The sequence below is a fragment of the Leptopilina heterotoma genome, unplaced genomic scaffold, assembly GCF_015476425.1.
Source record: "Leptopilina heterotoma isolate Lh14 unplaced genomic scaffold, ASM1547642v1 Lhet_268, whole genome shotgun sequence".
Lineage (NCBI taxonomy): Eukaryota > Metazoa > Arthropoda > Insecta > Hymenoptera > Figitidae > Leptopilina > Leptopilina heterotoma.
Window position 1 is genome coordinate 1,586,558 of NW_025110977.1, and position 18,285 is coordinate 1,604,842.

General features: G+C 22.4%; 1 protein-coding gene across 1 annotated transcript; it reads right to left on the reverse strand.

Annotated features, from left to right (window-relative positions):
- Positions 1–3,135: 3,135 nt before the first annotated feature.
- Positions 3,136–6,857, reverse strand: LOC122503682 (toll-like receptor 7). Its single transcript, XM_043614314.1, has 2 exons — positions 6,783–6,857; positions 3,136–4,741 (listed from the first exon to the last, which is right to left on the reverse strand). Exon 2 carries the CDS (start codon positions 4,714–4,716, stop codon positions 3,262–3,264), a length of 1,455 nt encoding a protein of 484 aa, XP_043470249.1. The 5' UTR covers positions 4,717–4,741; positions 6,783–6,857; the 3' UTR covers positions 3,136–3,261.
- Between the last annotated feature and the right edge of the window lie 11,428 nt (positions 6,858–18,285).

Sequence of the window (18,285 nt, forward strand, 5' to 3'; positions counted from 1 at the left end):
TAAAAAAAAATTTTGCACTAAAATATTAATAAAATTAAATAAAAATATTAATAAGATGATCAATTATATTATGAGTTATACAGAATTGCAGTTTTTGCAAATGAAGTAGCTCGTCCTCAACTTTGCGCATTTTAAGCACATAGTGGCCGACCTTGACAGTAAGTAACATTACCGAATTGTTGTAACCATAAAGAAATACGTTTCGGGATTCGATTTTTTACTTTGTTTTCCTTTCAACCATGAGTCCCACAAATTTTCTGCATACTTGCCTTGACGATTCAATTTGTTTTTTATCTTTTATTAATGGTTTTTCACATTATGCACAAAACTATTTTTGAGCTTTTTTTGTACCGACGTCACAGAAAACACAATTTTCGATTTTCCGAAAATGTAATTGAACAAAAAGTTAGGTTTCACTAAGACAAGCTTCGACAAAAATGCGCGTAGGTGGCGCTAGTGAACTTGACAAAAAAACGCGAGTGGCCTACCTAGACAGTAGGCCAACCTTGACTACATTCCCCTACAAATATTACACAGTAATTTTATATTATCATCAAAATATTCTATTAAACTTACTTGTATATTTAATTATTTAATAAGAAAAACAAGGCTTCGGAGATGAAATTGAATATTTACTGTGTCAAGCAGATTATTTTAATATATTCTGGTGTTATTTTAACACTTCACGATTTACTATGAAACCTTTTTAAAATGTCTCCAATAGGACTTTTACGACTTTTACGACTTTTATAAGAAAACTAAATTTTTATTGTTTTTCTTTTCATAGTCTTAGAAATTTTTTTAAATTTAGTTAAATATTTTTAGACTTTAGTTTTGTATACGATAAAAATGTCCAAACTTTGTCTTCAATTTCGCGTTAAAATTACTTCGCAATGTTTAATATTTTTATTCATTAAAAATATTTTAAACAAAATTTTAATGCACATTAAAATAAAATTGAGAGTCTAATGTTTAATTTACCTAATATAAAAAGGATAAAAATTATTGCTATTATAAATAATCCAATTTTATATGCTTGGAGCAGTAAACATTCAATTTCATATCCGAAGCCTTGTTTTTTTTATTAAATAAATGAATATACAAGTAAATTTAATAGAATATTTCGATGATAATACAAAATTACGGTAATATTTGTATATTTTACTCAAAAAATTTTTTAAGTAGAAGTGGAAGTGAAAATTAATTAAGGTGAAAGTGAAAGTGAAAGTGAAAATGAAAATGAAAGTGGAAATGAAATTACATAATCTCGACCCCCTGGAAGAAATTGAATTTTTAGAATTCATAAGAAAATTCTGAATCTTGAATCTTTTTTGTTCGCCTGATAAACTATGAAATTACTACAAATTCTATAACAAAACCTTAAGTTTTTTCTAACTTTGACAATAATTTTGTTTCAAATAACTTAATTCTTGAAGAACTATCATTAAATTATTACTTAGAAGTTATTACTTAAAATTGAAAATAAAACCTACTTAAATATTTCAAAATTAATTGAATTTTATGACAATTGCGTTTACAATTTTCATAAATAGATTAACTTCAAAAGGTTTTAATGTGAAATTTCGTAAAATTTGAATTTTGAATGAATTTAATTAGAAATTTTAAAGAACTTAAATTTTTGAAAAATTCTAATAATTCCATTTAATTAATTACTAAATATAATAGATTTAAAAAAGAATTTTAGTTAAAAACAAAAAACATTGAATTTTGGAAAAGTTACAAATGATTGCAGAAATTCACTTATTTTCAAAAATAATAACATTCTTTGCAGAAATTCAATTATGTTAAAAAACTTTTAAAAATTCTAGTCAAAATTTCAATTATCTTTATAAATAATACAATTCTTCCCAAAAAATTAAATTATTTTTAAAAATTTTAATAAAATTCTTTGCAAAATTTTAATTATTTTCAAAAATTTTTCCTCAATTCAATAATATTTTCAATATCAATTATTTTAATTACCAAAAGAATTGAATTATTTAAAATAAAATTTGATGAAATTCTATGTCGAGGGGGTATTTACTTCTGTATTAGCGTGTTCGCTCCTCACGTAATAGTCATGTAATAGTCACGTAATAGAGTGTAATAGAGCAATATTACGTCAGTGTAATACCACATAATATAGAGGTAATATTCTGTAATAATCAATAATACCCTGTAATAGTTCCGTAATACCCTGTAATACTGGATAATACGCGTAATAGAAGGAAAATTTAGTGCATTAGAGTATACACCATTATAATCAGTAATTACCCCCTCGTTCTATGTAAACATTTAATTATTTTCATAAACAATAAAAATTTCCCAGGAATACAATTATTTTACAAATTTTTTTATAAACTTCTTCGCAATAATTTAATTATTATCATAAGTAGTAAAATTTTTTGCAGAAATTCAATTATTTTCATAAATATTAAAATTCTTTTTAGAAATTCAATTATTTTTATAAGTAATAAAACTCATCGCAGAACTTCAATTATTTTTATTACAATTTTAATCGAATTCCTCGAAAAATGTAATTGTTCTTAATAATTTTATTAAAATTCATTGAAAGACTTTAGGTAATTATTTAACAATGTGTTGATAAAATTATTTATTAGAATTAAATTTTAAGAAACATTCATTTCAATAAATTATTTACTTTTGTATCTTCATAATTGAATGCTCGTAGAATTTTCTATTAAAAATCAATTTTAAAATGAATTTCATAGTTAAAAATTTAGATTATAGTTGAATTTTAAAAGCATTATAGCTTAAATTTTTAGAAATTTGATATATTTCCTATATTTCTTAATCATAATTTTTGAACAATTAACATTTTTATATTTTTTTATAAATAAAAAGGAGAAAAATTTGCATTATTTGATCAGTCAAACGAAATAATTTGTTGTAGAAAAAAGCATACAATATACAAAATCGGTATATTTTTTATTTGTTGATTTGTTGTAATTTTATAACTTTATAATTTGTAATTTTTGTTTATAATTTAGTTTTGTTTATAATTTTTGTTGTAGAAAAAAGCATACAATAAGTTTTTGAAAAATTTTCTAATTTCAAATATTATTTAGGTAAATCATGAAACCTATATAATTAATGAATAAGCCGTTTGTTTTTTAAAAGAGTTTACTTTGAGATTATTTATTACAATTTATTATAATGTTAATTTATTATTATCATTTATTATATATACTTTTTTTAAAAAATTTATTATGATTTTTTTATTTTACAATTTCCTTCCAACTACAAACATTGAGAGTAACGATTCACATCATAATTCTTACCCTCGCCAGGCGTTCTTAAAAGATTATTTTTCAGATCTAACATTTTTATATCATTTAAGTCAGTGAACAAATTTTCAGGTAATGTTTCTAAGCAATTATGTCCAAAATCAATAAAACTTAAATTCTTCCAATCTCTAAATAAATCTTTGGAAACAGTTGTTATTTTATTATTCCAGAAAGTTATCGTTCTCATATTTCCTAAAACTCCAAATGATTTATCTGTAAGATGCATCAGAAAATTGTTATTTAAACTTATACTTTGCAAATTATCCAGTCCAGTGAACAAATCATAGGGCAATGATGTTAAATTATTGTGCTGTAAATCAATTAAATTAACCTTTTTCCAATTTCTAAAGAAATCTCTTGAAATTTTTGTTATTTGATTGTAGCGGAGATAAATTTTTCTCACATTCTCCAGTACTCCAAATATCATTTCTGAAAGTTGGGTTAATTTATTGTGGCTAAAATTAATATAGTTGAGTTTCTTTGAATCAGAAAATAGTCCATCGGGTAGTGATGTTAAATTATTGTTTTCGAAATTAATAAACATTAAGTTTGTATAATTATTGAAGAAATTTGGTGATATTTGTTCGATTTGATTATTGTGGAGATAAATTTGTTTCAAACTTCTCAATTGTTGAAAACTTTTCTCTGAAAGTTGGGTTAACATATTATCACTTAAATCTAATATTTGTAGATAATTAATATTAAGTAAAAAATTGTCAGGCAATGAGGTTAAATTATTATTTACTATTCGAAGTTGTTCGAGATTCGTTAGTCCTGTTAAAGAATTACTTGATAGATTTAAATTTTTATTCTTATGTATAAATAGACCAACAACGTTTTCGTTGCTTAATTTTTCCAAATTTACATTTCGATTATTTTTTATTTGAATTAATCTGAGTGTTGGAATATCGTCTAATGTTTTTTGTTGAATTGTGACATTTCCACTTGATGATATTATTAATTCGTACAATTTCTCAAGTTCTCTAAGTTTATTAAATTTTGAGAGAGTTAAATTTTTATTTTCCGATCTTATTGTTAATTGCAAATAATCAGCTTCTTCAATATTTAATCTATTAACTTTTCGTAAATTCATAGTACGATTGATGTTGCAATTTATTAGATAAACTTTTTCCATTTTGAAGTCTGTTCTATAATATTTGTGGAAATTAATATAATCTTTGAAATCTGTGAATCTTGTATTATTGATGCAAGTAAATTTTATTGAATTCGAATGCATATTTATTTCAATGTCAAAGTTAGGACATTTTATATTCTTTATTTCTGTGTAATCTGTTCTTTGTGGTTGACAAATGCAGTTTGGAAGTTGAAATTCATCTTCACATCCAAGTGTTGCGAAAATTTGTTGAATTAAAATTAGTCCAAGTAAGAGACAAGTGTGGAATTTCATTATTTTTGTTTCCTTGTTTCGTCTTCTGTAAATAAATGGAAAAAAGTAAATTTAATTAAGAGTTTGAATTAAAATTATACAGTTGGGGTGAACTGCAGGCTTCGCACTCGATAGAATTTTTAAAAAAAGTAGCAAAAAGTAGCTTTAAGTCGAAAAAAGTAGTTATTGGAAAATTCAATTTCACTGCTAAAAAACTTGTTTGAGAAGATTTCACAAAAATCACAAAAAATTGATTCTGCATTTTATTTACCTGATTTTTTTTAATTTTCATAAAAAATATTTACGTTTTTTTCATATACCGACTGCTAATAAATTTAATTCTAAATTTTTACAAAATTCAAAAATTTGCTAAATTTTAATTTCAAATGCTTCAAAAATAGGATTATAATGAAAAATAATTTTTAAAAGTAGAAAAAAATTCTTTAAAATACATAATTTATTTTAATTAAATTTGACAAACTTACCAAATCATTGGAAATATAATTTCATCTTTTTAAATTTTTTATACTGGAATTTAACTATCTTCAAAAAATTTTAAGTACAATTTTTCAAAAGACTAATTTTTTTCATAATTACCAAATTAAATTATATTCAAAACTTGAATAATTATCGTTCAATAAATATTTAAATACTTAAACACTTATTTATTTTTCCAAAGGAATTAAAATATTTTAAACTGCGTAAAATCTTTTTGAAATTTTACAATTTCTAAAAATTACCATTGTAATTCTTTCGAAATTCAATAATTTTTTTTGTATGAAATATTTCTTAAAATTGAATTTTTATAAATAATTTTATCAAGATTTCTCTTAAAATAATTGAATTCTTTCGAAGAATTTTAATAAAATTGCATTTTTCGGGGAATTCATTTAAATTTGTATTAAAACTAATTAAAAATTCGCGATTATTTTTACTATTTATGAAAATAATTTAATTCTTTGTGAGAAATTCTATAATAAATTTTTGGAATAATATTACTGTTGTTCGTAAAATTTTATGAAAATTGTATTTTAAATAATTGAATTGCTGCGTGAAAATTTTACTATTTATTAAAATAATTAAATTTCTGCGAAGAATTTTATTAAAATTACATTGAAAATAATTTAATTTTTCTAAAGTATTTTACTAATTTTAAAAATAATTAAATTTCCAGGAAGAATTTTATTTATGAGAATAATTTAATTCTTAAAAATTTCTTCAACTAATTTAATTGAAGTTTTATTTTAAAAAATCCAATTCTTCTATATAGAATTTTATTAAAATTTTTGAAAATAATTGAATTTCTGCTAAGAATTTCGTTAAAATCTTTCAAAATAATAATAAATTCTGCGAAGATTTTATAATAATTCTTTTCAATAATTGATTTTTTCGAAAAAAATTAATGAAAATTGTTTGTTAAATAATTGAATTCCTGTAAAAATTTTATTAATTATGAAAATAATTGAATAGTTGCGAAGAAATTTATTAAAATTCTTTTAAATAATTGAATGCTTTTGAAAAATTTTATTAAAATAGTTGATGTTGCAATAATTGAATTTAAAAATTTTTTTGAATATAATTGAATCGTTTGGAAGAATTTTATTAAATTTATTGAGAGAAGTAGTAGTAGAAGTAGCTTTTCATATCACAATTATATAACAAAAATATCCAAATAGTAGAAAATTGTAAAAAAAAAAGATGGGTGTAAAAATTTCAAATGAATTTATTTTAAATAAATTTCAAACGATTTTTCTAAAAAAAATAAATTTTTAAACGGAATTTAAAAATACATTTGAGTTCGGGAATAAGAAAAATTATAAAATAGAAGCATTCGAGTCTACTTGTATAATAGCTGTTTTCTTCAATAACATTATGCAATCAACATTAATTTTGCTTATAATCATTGAATTTTTTGAGAATCTAAAGTTTGTTTTTTCAAAACAACTACTAGACTTAGAAAAATTTAATTTTGAAATTAATTTCATGCTCTTGAGTGCTACACCAATTATTAAGCATTTATACTTTTTTATTTTTAAGCCACTGAATTTTTGATAAATTTACAAAATCAAGAATTTAGAAAAACTTACCTAAAATTTCGGATTTTACACTTGTGTTCTTCGCTTGAATATTGGAGTTACTATTAATTTTGATAATGAACCTAGTTTATTTATATGTAATAGAAGATAGATTATAGAGGATCATTGTACTTGACTCTCTTTTATTTACTCAACTTTTGATATGCTCTTGCGTACTTTTTATTTCTATGTACAGAAAGAAATAAAGACTCCGAACATTAAATTATATACTTTTCATAAATTAGATAATTTTATTAAATTTTTTCCAATGAGAAATTTTGCCAAAAAAAACTTTATAAATATAAATTAAACTCTGCAGCAAATATTTACTTTTCGTTTTCGACTATTAAATATAGTTTGTAAATTTTTTTTCTACTCTTATTTCCTTATCTTCTAAAACCAACTTGAATTAAACTATGTAATCTATCATAAAAGATTTAATTTATAGTTTTGTCTTTTATTTTCATAAGGTAATTAAAAATTTTTTCTGCCAACGTTAATAAATATAAATTATTACTTGAAAAAAATTGAGCTTTATTCAATAAATTTTTATTTGTAATTTTTAGAGACGAAAAATGTTTGAGAATAAAATTGATGTAATTATTTTCGCATAGTTTTTAAAAATAGTGAAAAAATTCTCATTTTCTTAAAATAATAAAAAAAGAATTTCTAAATAATAACAATTTTTCAAAAGAGAATTACTGATTGTTAGAGATGAGAAAAGTTGGGATAAAAATTTACATTTCAATGGGGTATAAAATGTATAAAATGTATAAAACATTTGTATATGATTCTAATTAGAGTTGAATAAGTTAATGACTATTATAAGTTACAAGTTGTTGAAGTAAATTTGCCTTTCGACATTGTAGATTAAGAGAAAAAAAGGAGATTTCTTTCAATCATATACTTTAAAAAGAAAAAACGTCACAATAAAAATAAATTCCCAACAACAAATTAATAAAATTCAATGGCAACTTTTGTGTAACCATACGTATATATGCGCATATTATACCTACCGCGATGTTGATCCGAAGAAAGGAGAAACGGTGACAAAAGAAGCGTATTGTATATCATTAAACAGCAAAATTGAAATTGATAAATGATCCCTTCACGCACTCTAATCCTCACATTGAGATTATTTCCTTTTTGTCAAAATCGTACACACACGCAACAGGAAACAATTTTTTTAATTTTTTTTAACTTTTAAACATTTTTTTCTAATTTCTTCTATGTATAATTATTAATTATTATTATTATTATTATTATTATTAACTAAAATTAACTCTAATATAATTAATTATTGCTTGACAAATCTAAAATATACAGGTATTTTTTCATGATTCAATAATAAAAAAATATTTGAAATTAGAAAATTAGAAAATTTTAAAACAATTATGATTAACAAATAAAACTATACCCATTTTGTTTATTATATGCCTTTTTCTGAAACAAATTTCGTTTGACTGGTCTAAATAATGCAAATTTTTCTCCTTTTTGTTTATAAAAAAATATTAGAAAAATTGTTAATTGTTAAAAAATTATGTTTACGAAATATGAAAATACTAATTTTATGCATAATTTTTATTTCTCAATATAATAATATTGTTAACAAACTTATTCTTTTCTTTTGGGAAAGAAAACAGTACATATATACATTCCCGTTTCTTAATATTTAAGAACATTCTAAATTTTCATAAGGAAATATAATTCAAAGTTTTTTAAAACTAAAGGCAAAAAATGCTTATAAATTCTATTTGTCAATTACAAATTTTAATTGAAAAAGAAATTAAAACTTTTCAAATTTTTAGAAAATAAAGGAAAAAATTTTACTCAAAAAATGTTCTGTTACATTTATATTTACGAGTTTCTTTAATAGTAAAATTATTCAAAATCATCAATAACTTCTTTTTTAAATAAATATTTAATTATTATTATTTTTCCAAAGAAATTAAGATTTTCAAATATTTCAAATTTAAATCTTATATTATAAGAATATTGTTACTGCACCTTCTTCGAAATTACTTTCCTCATTTAAATTCAATTATTATTATTTAGAATTTTTAATTATATTTAATAATTTTTGAAAAAGTTAATTGAGAATTTTCAAATCAATTTGTTTACAATTCAATGTTACGAAATTTCAATTATTCGGAAACTCTTCAATTAAATATATATTAAAGAATAAGAATACTTCAAATAATTTTAAAAAAATTCAATTAAACATTTTGAAAAACAAATTAATTCTTCAAAATTGTCAGTTAAAAGTATTAAAAATTCAAATTTTCAAAGATTTTAATTTGAAACCTTTTCAAAATTAAATTATTTCTAAAAATTCATGCTATAATGATTTTGACAAAGTTTTATAACATTTTTAAGAATAATAACATTTTTCGAGAAATTCGATTAAAATTGTATTAAAAATAATAATTGAAATTCTGTGATTATAGTTTTATTATTTATAAAAATAATTGCATGCCTGCAGAAAATTTTATTATTTATGAAAATAATTGTATTATTGCGAAGATATTTATAAAAAAAGTTTGTAAAATAATTGATTTTCTGGGAAATTTTTATTGTTTATGAAAATAATTAAATGTTTGCGTAGAATTTTATCATAATTTTAAATAATTGAATTCTTTTGGAAAATTTAATTAAAATAATAGATTTTTGAAATCACAGAATTGAGGAAAATTTTTTGAAAATAATTTAAATTTTCCAAAGAATTTTATTAAAATTTTTAAAAATAATTGAATTTTTTTTTGAATTTTTTTTTTTTTTGCAAAGAATTGTATTATTTATAAAAATAATTGAAATTTTGAGGTGAAGTTTTAAAAATTTTTGAACATAATTGAATGTCTGCGAAGAATGTTATTACTTTTGAAAATAATTGAATTTCTGTAATAATTTCTAACTCTTCCAAAATTCAATGTTTTTTTAGTGTTTTTAACTAAAATTCTTCTATAAATTCATTGTTTTTAAAAGTTAATCAAAATATGTATTAAAAAATTTATCTAATTTCAAAAGAATTATGAAATTATTAAAATTAAATTGATTAAAAATTAAAATTTTATAAGTTTCAAATTAATACCTACCTTTAGAAATTTTACAATTTACAATTTATGAAAATTGTAAACTCAACTCTTTTTAAAATTTAAATTAAATTAATTTTGAAATATTTTAAGTAAATTATTCATTAAATAATTTCTGAGTAATAATTTTATAATATGTAGTTTTTCAAGAATTAAGTTATTTAAAAATAAATTATTGTTATAGTAATAAAAAAATTGAAGGTTTTTTTTATTAGAATTAGTGGTAATTTCATAGTTTATGTGAGGCAAAAAAACACCAAAATTCAGAATTTTCTTATGAATTCTAAAAATTAAATTTTTTCCAATACTTTTAATAATAATCCCTGACTTTTCCCTGAATTCCCTGTTATTATAGTTACAATAGTATTAAAACTATATTCCAGTTCAATATTTTATTTTTATGAAAAAAAGTTTGAATTAAAATTTTTTAAATTCTATTATTTTTAAAATTGTCAATTTTATTTAAAAAAGGAAGTAAAAAGTCAGAATTGTTGCTAGTTTTCTTTACATATAGAAACAGATTTTTTTGTCTCAAAACCTAGAGTTTAACATCTCAATAATAAAAGAAAGTTTTGGAAAAAAAATTTTTTCTATTTTATAATTTTTTTTTTTGTTCTGTTTTTTTCGAAGATTTTTTTTTGTATTTCGAAAAGTTGGGACAGAATCCAATAAGAGAATAAGGAAGAAATAAAGAAAGCGTTTGTGGATGTATATAACCGTATAGTGTGTAATAGGGTGCAGGGCTGATTTTGAAGAGGAGATTCGACTTGACTAATGAGGCGGTGCGTCCTCGACGTTATTAGATCGCCAAAGGAGTTTTTAAGAATGCCCATTCGTCCCGAGAGCCGAATTCACCGCGAAGGATGGGTAATGATATGGCTGGACCCCGTTTCTTATTTGTCAAACGTCAAACGCGCGGTTGTTTTGTATAATACTAGTAGGTATATACCATATAAGAGGAAGTCAGACCGTCGCTAGTAACAATTTACTTGCACGCACAGACCAATGAATCCTATATTTTTCAATCTCCAGACACAAAATTTCATTTTTTTTTTCATAGCAAAATTTAAAGTTCAAAAATTAGCAATTTTAAAAATAATAGAATTTAGAAATTTGTAATTCAAATTTTTGTTGAAAACACTAAAAAAATCTAATTTTGGAAAAATTACAAATAATTGCAGAAATTCAATTATTTTCAAGAATGATAAAATTCTTCTCATAAAATTCAATTATCTTTCAAATTTAAAAGAAAAATTCTCATCAAAATCCCAATTATCTTTATAAATAACAAAATTCTTCCCCAAAGTTTAATTATTTTCAAATCAATTTCAAATTCCCAACAATAGTACGTAAAAATTTAATTATTTTCATAAATAATAAAAATTTACCAGGAATTCAATTATTTATAAATTTTTTTATAAATTCCTTGGCAATAATTCAATTATTTTTATAAATAAAATTTTTTTTAAGGAATTTTACGATTAAAGAAATTCGTAAATAAATGTAACAGAACATTTTTTTGGGTAAAATTTTTTTCTTTATTTTCTAAAAATTTGAAAAGTTTCAATTTCATTTTCAATTAAAATTTGTAATTGGAGGCTGTCCATAAATTACGTAAGACATTTTTTGGGTAAATTTGACCCCCCCCCCTCCTCCCTCGTAAGATATTTTACATACATTAGCGCCATTTTTCCTATTGTTGGTAAGATCTTGCTGACTCCCCCTCCCCCTTAAATGTCTTACGTAATTTATGGATGGCCCCAATGACAAATAGAATAGAATATGTAATGTTTCTTTTCCAAAAGAAAAGAATGAGTTTTTGAAAAATAATTCCAAAAAATCAATTATTTAACAAAATTTTATGCAATTTATTTTGCACAATAATTCAATTACTTTCACTAATAGTAAAATTGTTCATGAAAATTTAATTCAAAAAAAAAATTTTTGATTAAATTCTAAGCATGAATTTAATTATTTTCATAAATAATAAAACTCATCGAAGAATTTCAATTATTTTTTATTACTATTTTAAATTAATAATCGAAAAATTTAGTTATTATCACATAAATAAAGTTTTCTACAAGAATTCAATTATTTAAACTAATATAATTTACATAATATTTATTATATTTCAAAAAAATTAATTATCTATTTAAAACAATGTTCATCAAATTTTTATGCAGAATTCAATTACTTTCAAAAATAATAAAATTTTTCACAAAAATTCAATTCTTTTTCAACATTTTAATAAACTTTTCCGCAATAATTCAAATTTTTTTTGAGAATTATAATAAAATTCCTAGCAACTATTCAATTATTTTCATAAATAAGAATATTCATCACAATAATTCAATTATTTTTAAAAGTAATAATTTTCTTCTTGGTAATAATTTTACATTATTTAAAAAAAAATCTAATAAATCGTTCGCAAGAATTCAATTATTTTCAAAAAAATTTAATAACATTTCCCAGACATTCAATTGTTGACAAATTTTTTAGAATTCTTTGTAAAATTTAATTATCTTTAAAAACTTTTCGCAATTCAATGATTTTCAATATCTACTATTTAAATAAATTAGGAAAAAGTCAGAAAAATAAAAAATATGGAATGGAATTTTTGTCAATTTTGTGAAGTGAATAAAACGAGTTTTTTTTGACATTAAAAAAAAATGACAATAACCCACAAAAATTAATTTTCAAAACAAACAAGTAAGTGCAGATAATTTGCTAACGGAAAGGAAACTTACGATTATTATAATGTATATTAATAATAATAAATTAATTAATTAATATTATAAATTATTTTTTGTTTTCGAAAAAAAGAAAATATATTCGAGAGAAGGGGAAAAAAATGTTTTATACATGGCGGCATTAATGAAGTTCAAGACAAGAAAAAGAAGAAGAAAGTGAGAGAGGGGAAGACGGTCGGAAAAAGGAACAAAAAATTGATCTTATAATAGCACGAAATTGGTCCAGCAATCGTTGCTTGCTTATTAGGGTTTGACGTTCGATTAGTCAACCGAGGGAAGCAAATCTACCGCATATTCTAAGCTCCTCCCACTACCTGTTTCCAGGTAACATTTCACATCGCCATTGGTTTCAAGACATGCTTCGCTTCACCACTAATTCTCCGGATGTCGGATATTTAATATAAAAAAAATTTTTCCAATTTACTCTCCAATCAGAAAAAAAAGAACAAAATAATAAAATTCGAAAATTTAAAAAAAAAAGAAAAAAATATTCTTCTATTATATATAATATATTTTATAATTTTGTATTATTATAGCTACAGTTTTCTTGAAAGTATCAAATTTGATACTAAAGTCGATCAAATTGATGACAAAAATTTGGATCAATTTTTCATTTGATCCTCATTTTTTGTATCAAACGTATTGCAATTTGATACTTTTAAATTTAATAGTTAAGAGTGTAGTAGAATACCTATATTTTTATGTGGATAAAAATATTTCATTAAATATAATTCCTTAGTTAATGATAATAATTATACATAATTTTTTATTGCTCCTCATATAATTTTTATCGAGACTTGGACATGTGTATTTATCGATATTAATTTGTAACAAAAGAGAATGTATATATATATGCGATTACCTGTCGATAATTTTATGCGTGGCAACTGTACTTTGGTTGTAATAGTTGATAGAGGACAGTAAAAACATTATTAATATATTTCAAGGAAACCGGTAAGATTAATTTGCAAAACGCGTCGCCATTCAAAAGTTCTTCTTCTCTCGCGCATCATTAATCTTATTCGGGTTGGAAAAAAAAATTTATTTTGTAGAATGTTGAGCATAATAACAGTAGAGGGAATCTTGTCGCGTCCGTGCACGGATGTTGTGTAAAACGAAGGCCGATATGTATATATAAAAATAAAAAACGTGAAAAAAAATAAAAATAAAAAAAAATTCCAGAAAAACCATATAATCAAATTCTAGATTTCTTCTTCTCCTCTCACACGTGTTCAATTATAATTTCCGGATATTATGAAACTAATTTTTTTGTTTTATATATCCAGTAGCGAATATAATATACTGTTAGCCGATCAGTTATACATAATTTTTAATTCAATTTTTCTATGATTAACCGTTTTGAAATTAAATTTATACCAAACTGGACCAAAATTATACCTATAAGTTTAAATCAAATTCGTACCAAATTGGATAAAAATTAATACAAAACAATGGAACAATTTTATACAATTTGGTACCAATTTAATAAAAAATATACCACATTGGATCAAATTTATTCTAAAGTTTAAATCAAATTGATATCAAATCGAATAAAAATCAAACTATTTTATACAATTTGGTACTAATTTGATCAAAAGTATATTTAATTGGATCAAATTTATACCAAATTATTAAAATCAAATGAGTGCCAAATTGGAGAAAAGTGAAAAAATATAATGAAAAAACTTTATCCAATTTGGTACCAATTTGATCAAATTTATACCAAAGTGTAAATTAAATTGGTGCCAAATTGAATAAAAGTGAATAAATGCAATTGAACATTTTTACCCAATAATTTGATCGAATTGGATCAAACCTATACCAACACGAAGAAAAATATATAAAGTAACTTTTACTACAATTATAGTAAAACATTTCTGGTTAAGGATTTCTGGCAAGCTTTACTATTTTCGGAGTAAATTTTGCTACGTTTAAAGTAAATTTTATTAATGTTTTACAAATATGTTCTTTGAACGTAGAGAAATTTACTCCGAAAGTAGTAAAAGTTACCAGAAATGCTTAACCAGAAATGTTTCACTATAAAAGTATAGTAAAAGTTACTTTATATTTTTCTCAATAAAAATATTTAAATCAAATGAGTACCAAATTAAATAAATGTAAAAAAATCAAATGGAACAAATTTATACAATTTAGTACCAAATTGATCAAATTGAAAACAAATTAAATCAAACTTATATTATACCAACATATTTAAATCAAATGGGTACCAAATTAGAAAAAAAGTTAAAAAAAAATATACAATTGTACAAATTTATCTAATTTGGTACCAATTTGCTAAAAATTTCAAATTAGATTAAGTTTATTCCAAAGTTTTAATCAAATTGGTATCAAATCGAATAAAAATCAATCTATTTTATACAATTTGGTACAAATTTGATCAAAAATATATTAAATTTGATCAAATTTATACCAAATTGGATCAAACTTTTACAAAAATATCTAAATCAAATTGGTATCAAATTGTATAAAAATGAAAAAATATATTCGAACAATTTTATCCAATTTGGGACCAATTTAATCAAATTTATACAAAAGTGTAAATTAAATTGGTATATACCAACTTGGATAAAAGTGAATAAATACAATAGAACAATTTTATCCAATTTGATCAAATTTTTACGAAATTGGTTAAAATTTATGACAAAGTTTAAATAAAAATGGGTGCCGAATTGGAGAACAGTGAAAAAAAACAATGGAACAATTTTATCCAATTTGGTAAAATTTATACCAAATTGGATTAAATCTATTTCAAAATATTTCAATCAAATGAGCTCCAAATTTGAATCGAATTTACGCCAAATTGGATTAAACTTATATACAATTATATTTAAATCAAATGGATAGCAAATTGTATAAAAATCAAACAATTTCATCAAAATTATACCATATTGGATCAAATTTATACCAAAGATTAAATCAAATGAGTTCTAAATCGGATAAAAATGAAAAAAACTCAACGATAATATTTTATATACAATTCGATACCAATTTGATAAAAATTATACCAAATTGGATCAAATATACACTAAAGCGTATATGATATTGGTACCAAATGGGATATAAGTGAAAAAATACAATGGAATAATTTTATCCAATTTTATCAAATTTATATCAAATTAGATTAAGCTTATACAAAATATTTAAAATATTTAATTTAACCAAAGTAGATAAAAGTGAAAAAGTAGAATGGTATAAATTTCATCCAATTTAGTACCAATTTGATTAAATTTATACGAAATTGATTCAAATTTATATCAAAGTTTAAATAAAAATAGGTGCCGAATTGGAAAACAGTGAAAAATACAATGGAACAATTTTATCCAATTTGATAAAATTTATACTAAATTGGATCAAATCTATTCCAAAATATTTAAATCAAATGGGTTCCAAATTTGAATCCAATTTATACTAATTTAACTCAAACTTATGTACAAATATTTAAGTAAATGGATAGCAAATATTGGATAGAAATCAAACAATTTCATTAAAATTATACCAAATTAGATTAAATTTATACCAAAGATTAAATTAAATGAGTGCTAAATTGGATAAAAATGAAAACAATACAAAAGTTCAATTTTATATATACAATTTGGTACCAGTTTGATAAAAATTATACCAATTTTGATCAAATTTATAAAAAAACTTTTAAATCAAATAGGTAACAAATTGGATAAAAATTTAAACAACAAAATGGAACAATTTTATTCAATAATTTAATCAAATTTATACTATATTTGATCAAAATTATACCAAAATATTTAAATACAATGGGTACCAAATTAAATAAAATTTAAAACAGAACAATGGAACAGTTTTATCCAATTTTGTCATATACAAAATTGGATCAAATTTATACCAAAGTTTAAAAATAAAATTGGTACCAAATGGGATAAAAATCAAAACAAGATAAGGAAACATTTTTATCAAACTTGGTTTCAAATTTGCTAAAATTGTGATATGCATCTAATTCTATTTGGTGTAAACTTCATTTGATATCAATTAGATTTAATTTGTTATTATAATGCACACTTTGCAACATTTATTTATTGGACAAATCTATATTCAATTTTTTATTGCCGTTCTGCATAACTTTTTTATGAAGGTCAATTTAGTGTAAAATTGGTTAAAATTTAATAAAATTGATCAAATTTAAACCAAATTGTATATCAAGTCTATACCAAATTGAATCAAAATGGACAAATTTGTATCAAATTGAAAGGGTACATAGTCAGGGTTGGACCACGTTTGAACTTCGTTTATAACGCTTTTCAAAAAATAAATTTTTGGCAATTTATAGTTTATATTCATTTCAAAAGAATGTACAGTCAAGGTTGGATCTTATACAGTCAGGGTTGGACCACAATGTAATTTATTTACAGAGACTCTTTTTTCTAAAAAAATTAACTTTAAAATACAAAATAATTCCATTAGAAAACAAATTTGATAATATTATAATTACGCATATTATATATTACAGGTGTGGAGAGTGAAAGTTTGACAGAGAAAATGACGGAGTGTACTTGAAATACATCCGGATGACAGTGTATTGTCGCAAAAGTGTCACTGATGATGTTAACTATCCAATAAGAGGCAATCACCGCGTGTCAGAGCATCGTCCGGAGGCCAGGATGGATCTTCCAAGTGCCCTGAGAGTTAGCGAGAGCCAAGACTCTTTGTGTGTGTGTGTGTGTGTGTTTAACCATCGAGAGGTGATGGATTGCCTCGATGCTTCTACAAACAAAACTATAGATATTAAATACTTTATGCTTCGTTCCGCTTCCGCAATTAAACAATTACAATTCATATTGCTTTTATTTCTCCCCGCTCTAGAAGAAAATTTAAATACTTTTCTGATTAAAATTTATTGATCACAGTTGGAAGAGAAATAATTTTTCATCCCTGAATTTTTCTCTATATAGCCCTAGCTTGGTATCCGGTCAATTTATCCCGAATCCAATTTCCCGAAAGCCGGTTTTTTTTACATATTTTAGTATTTTAATTATTTTTTTATTTCATTTATTTTTCTGTTCCATTTATTTTTCTATTTTATTTATTTATTTCAACCAAAGCCCTTACTTACTTTAAAAAATAAAGGTGAAAATTTTATTTATTTTTATATTTTATTAATTTTTACCTACTTATTTATTCTTTCGTATTTATTTATCTTTATATTTTGTTTATTCATTAAGAGATGAATGCTTTGAGGGAAAATAATGTTAACATCAAAAATCACATTTGAAAAGAGAAAAGTCAACTTTCTAATTTTTTTTTTTGTTATCGACTAATAGCCATTTGCTACTGTGATGCCAAAATAAGATTTGACTTCAGTAATTAGTGGCTATCATACCCACAAATAAGAGTCAATTTTCTCATTAACGAAATTAATGTAAGTTTTTCACTAATTATATTATAGAAGTGCATATTCTAGATACATCTCGAAATTCTGATTTATGGCTGAAAACATACTTTCTGTTCGTAGAGAAAGTTTTTTTATAATTAATTTTTAAAACTAAAACAGAAATTTTTTTTTTTTGATTACTTATTTTTTACTTCAAAATATACTGGCAAAGAAATTTTTCCTGTCAATTTTTAAGAAAGACAATAATTTTTTGAAAAAAATTTTGGCTCAAAAGAATTTTCACTCGAATTTTT

What these genes read in the sequence shown, in the direction of transcription:
- LOC122503682 (XM_043614314.1), bottom strand. Translation starts at nt 4,716, where the DNA reads ATGAAATTCCACACTTGTCTCTTACTTGGACTAATTTTAATTCAACAA.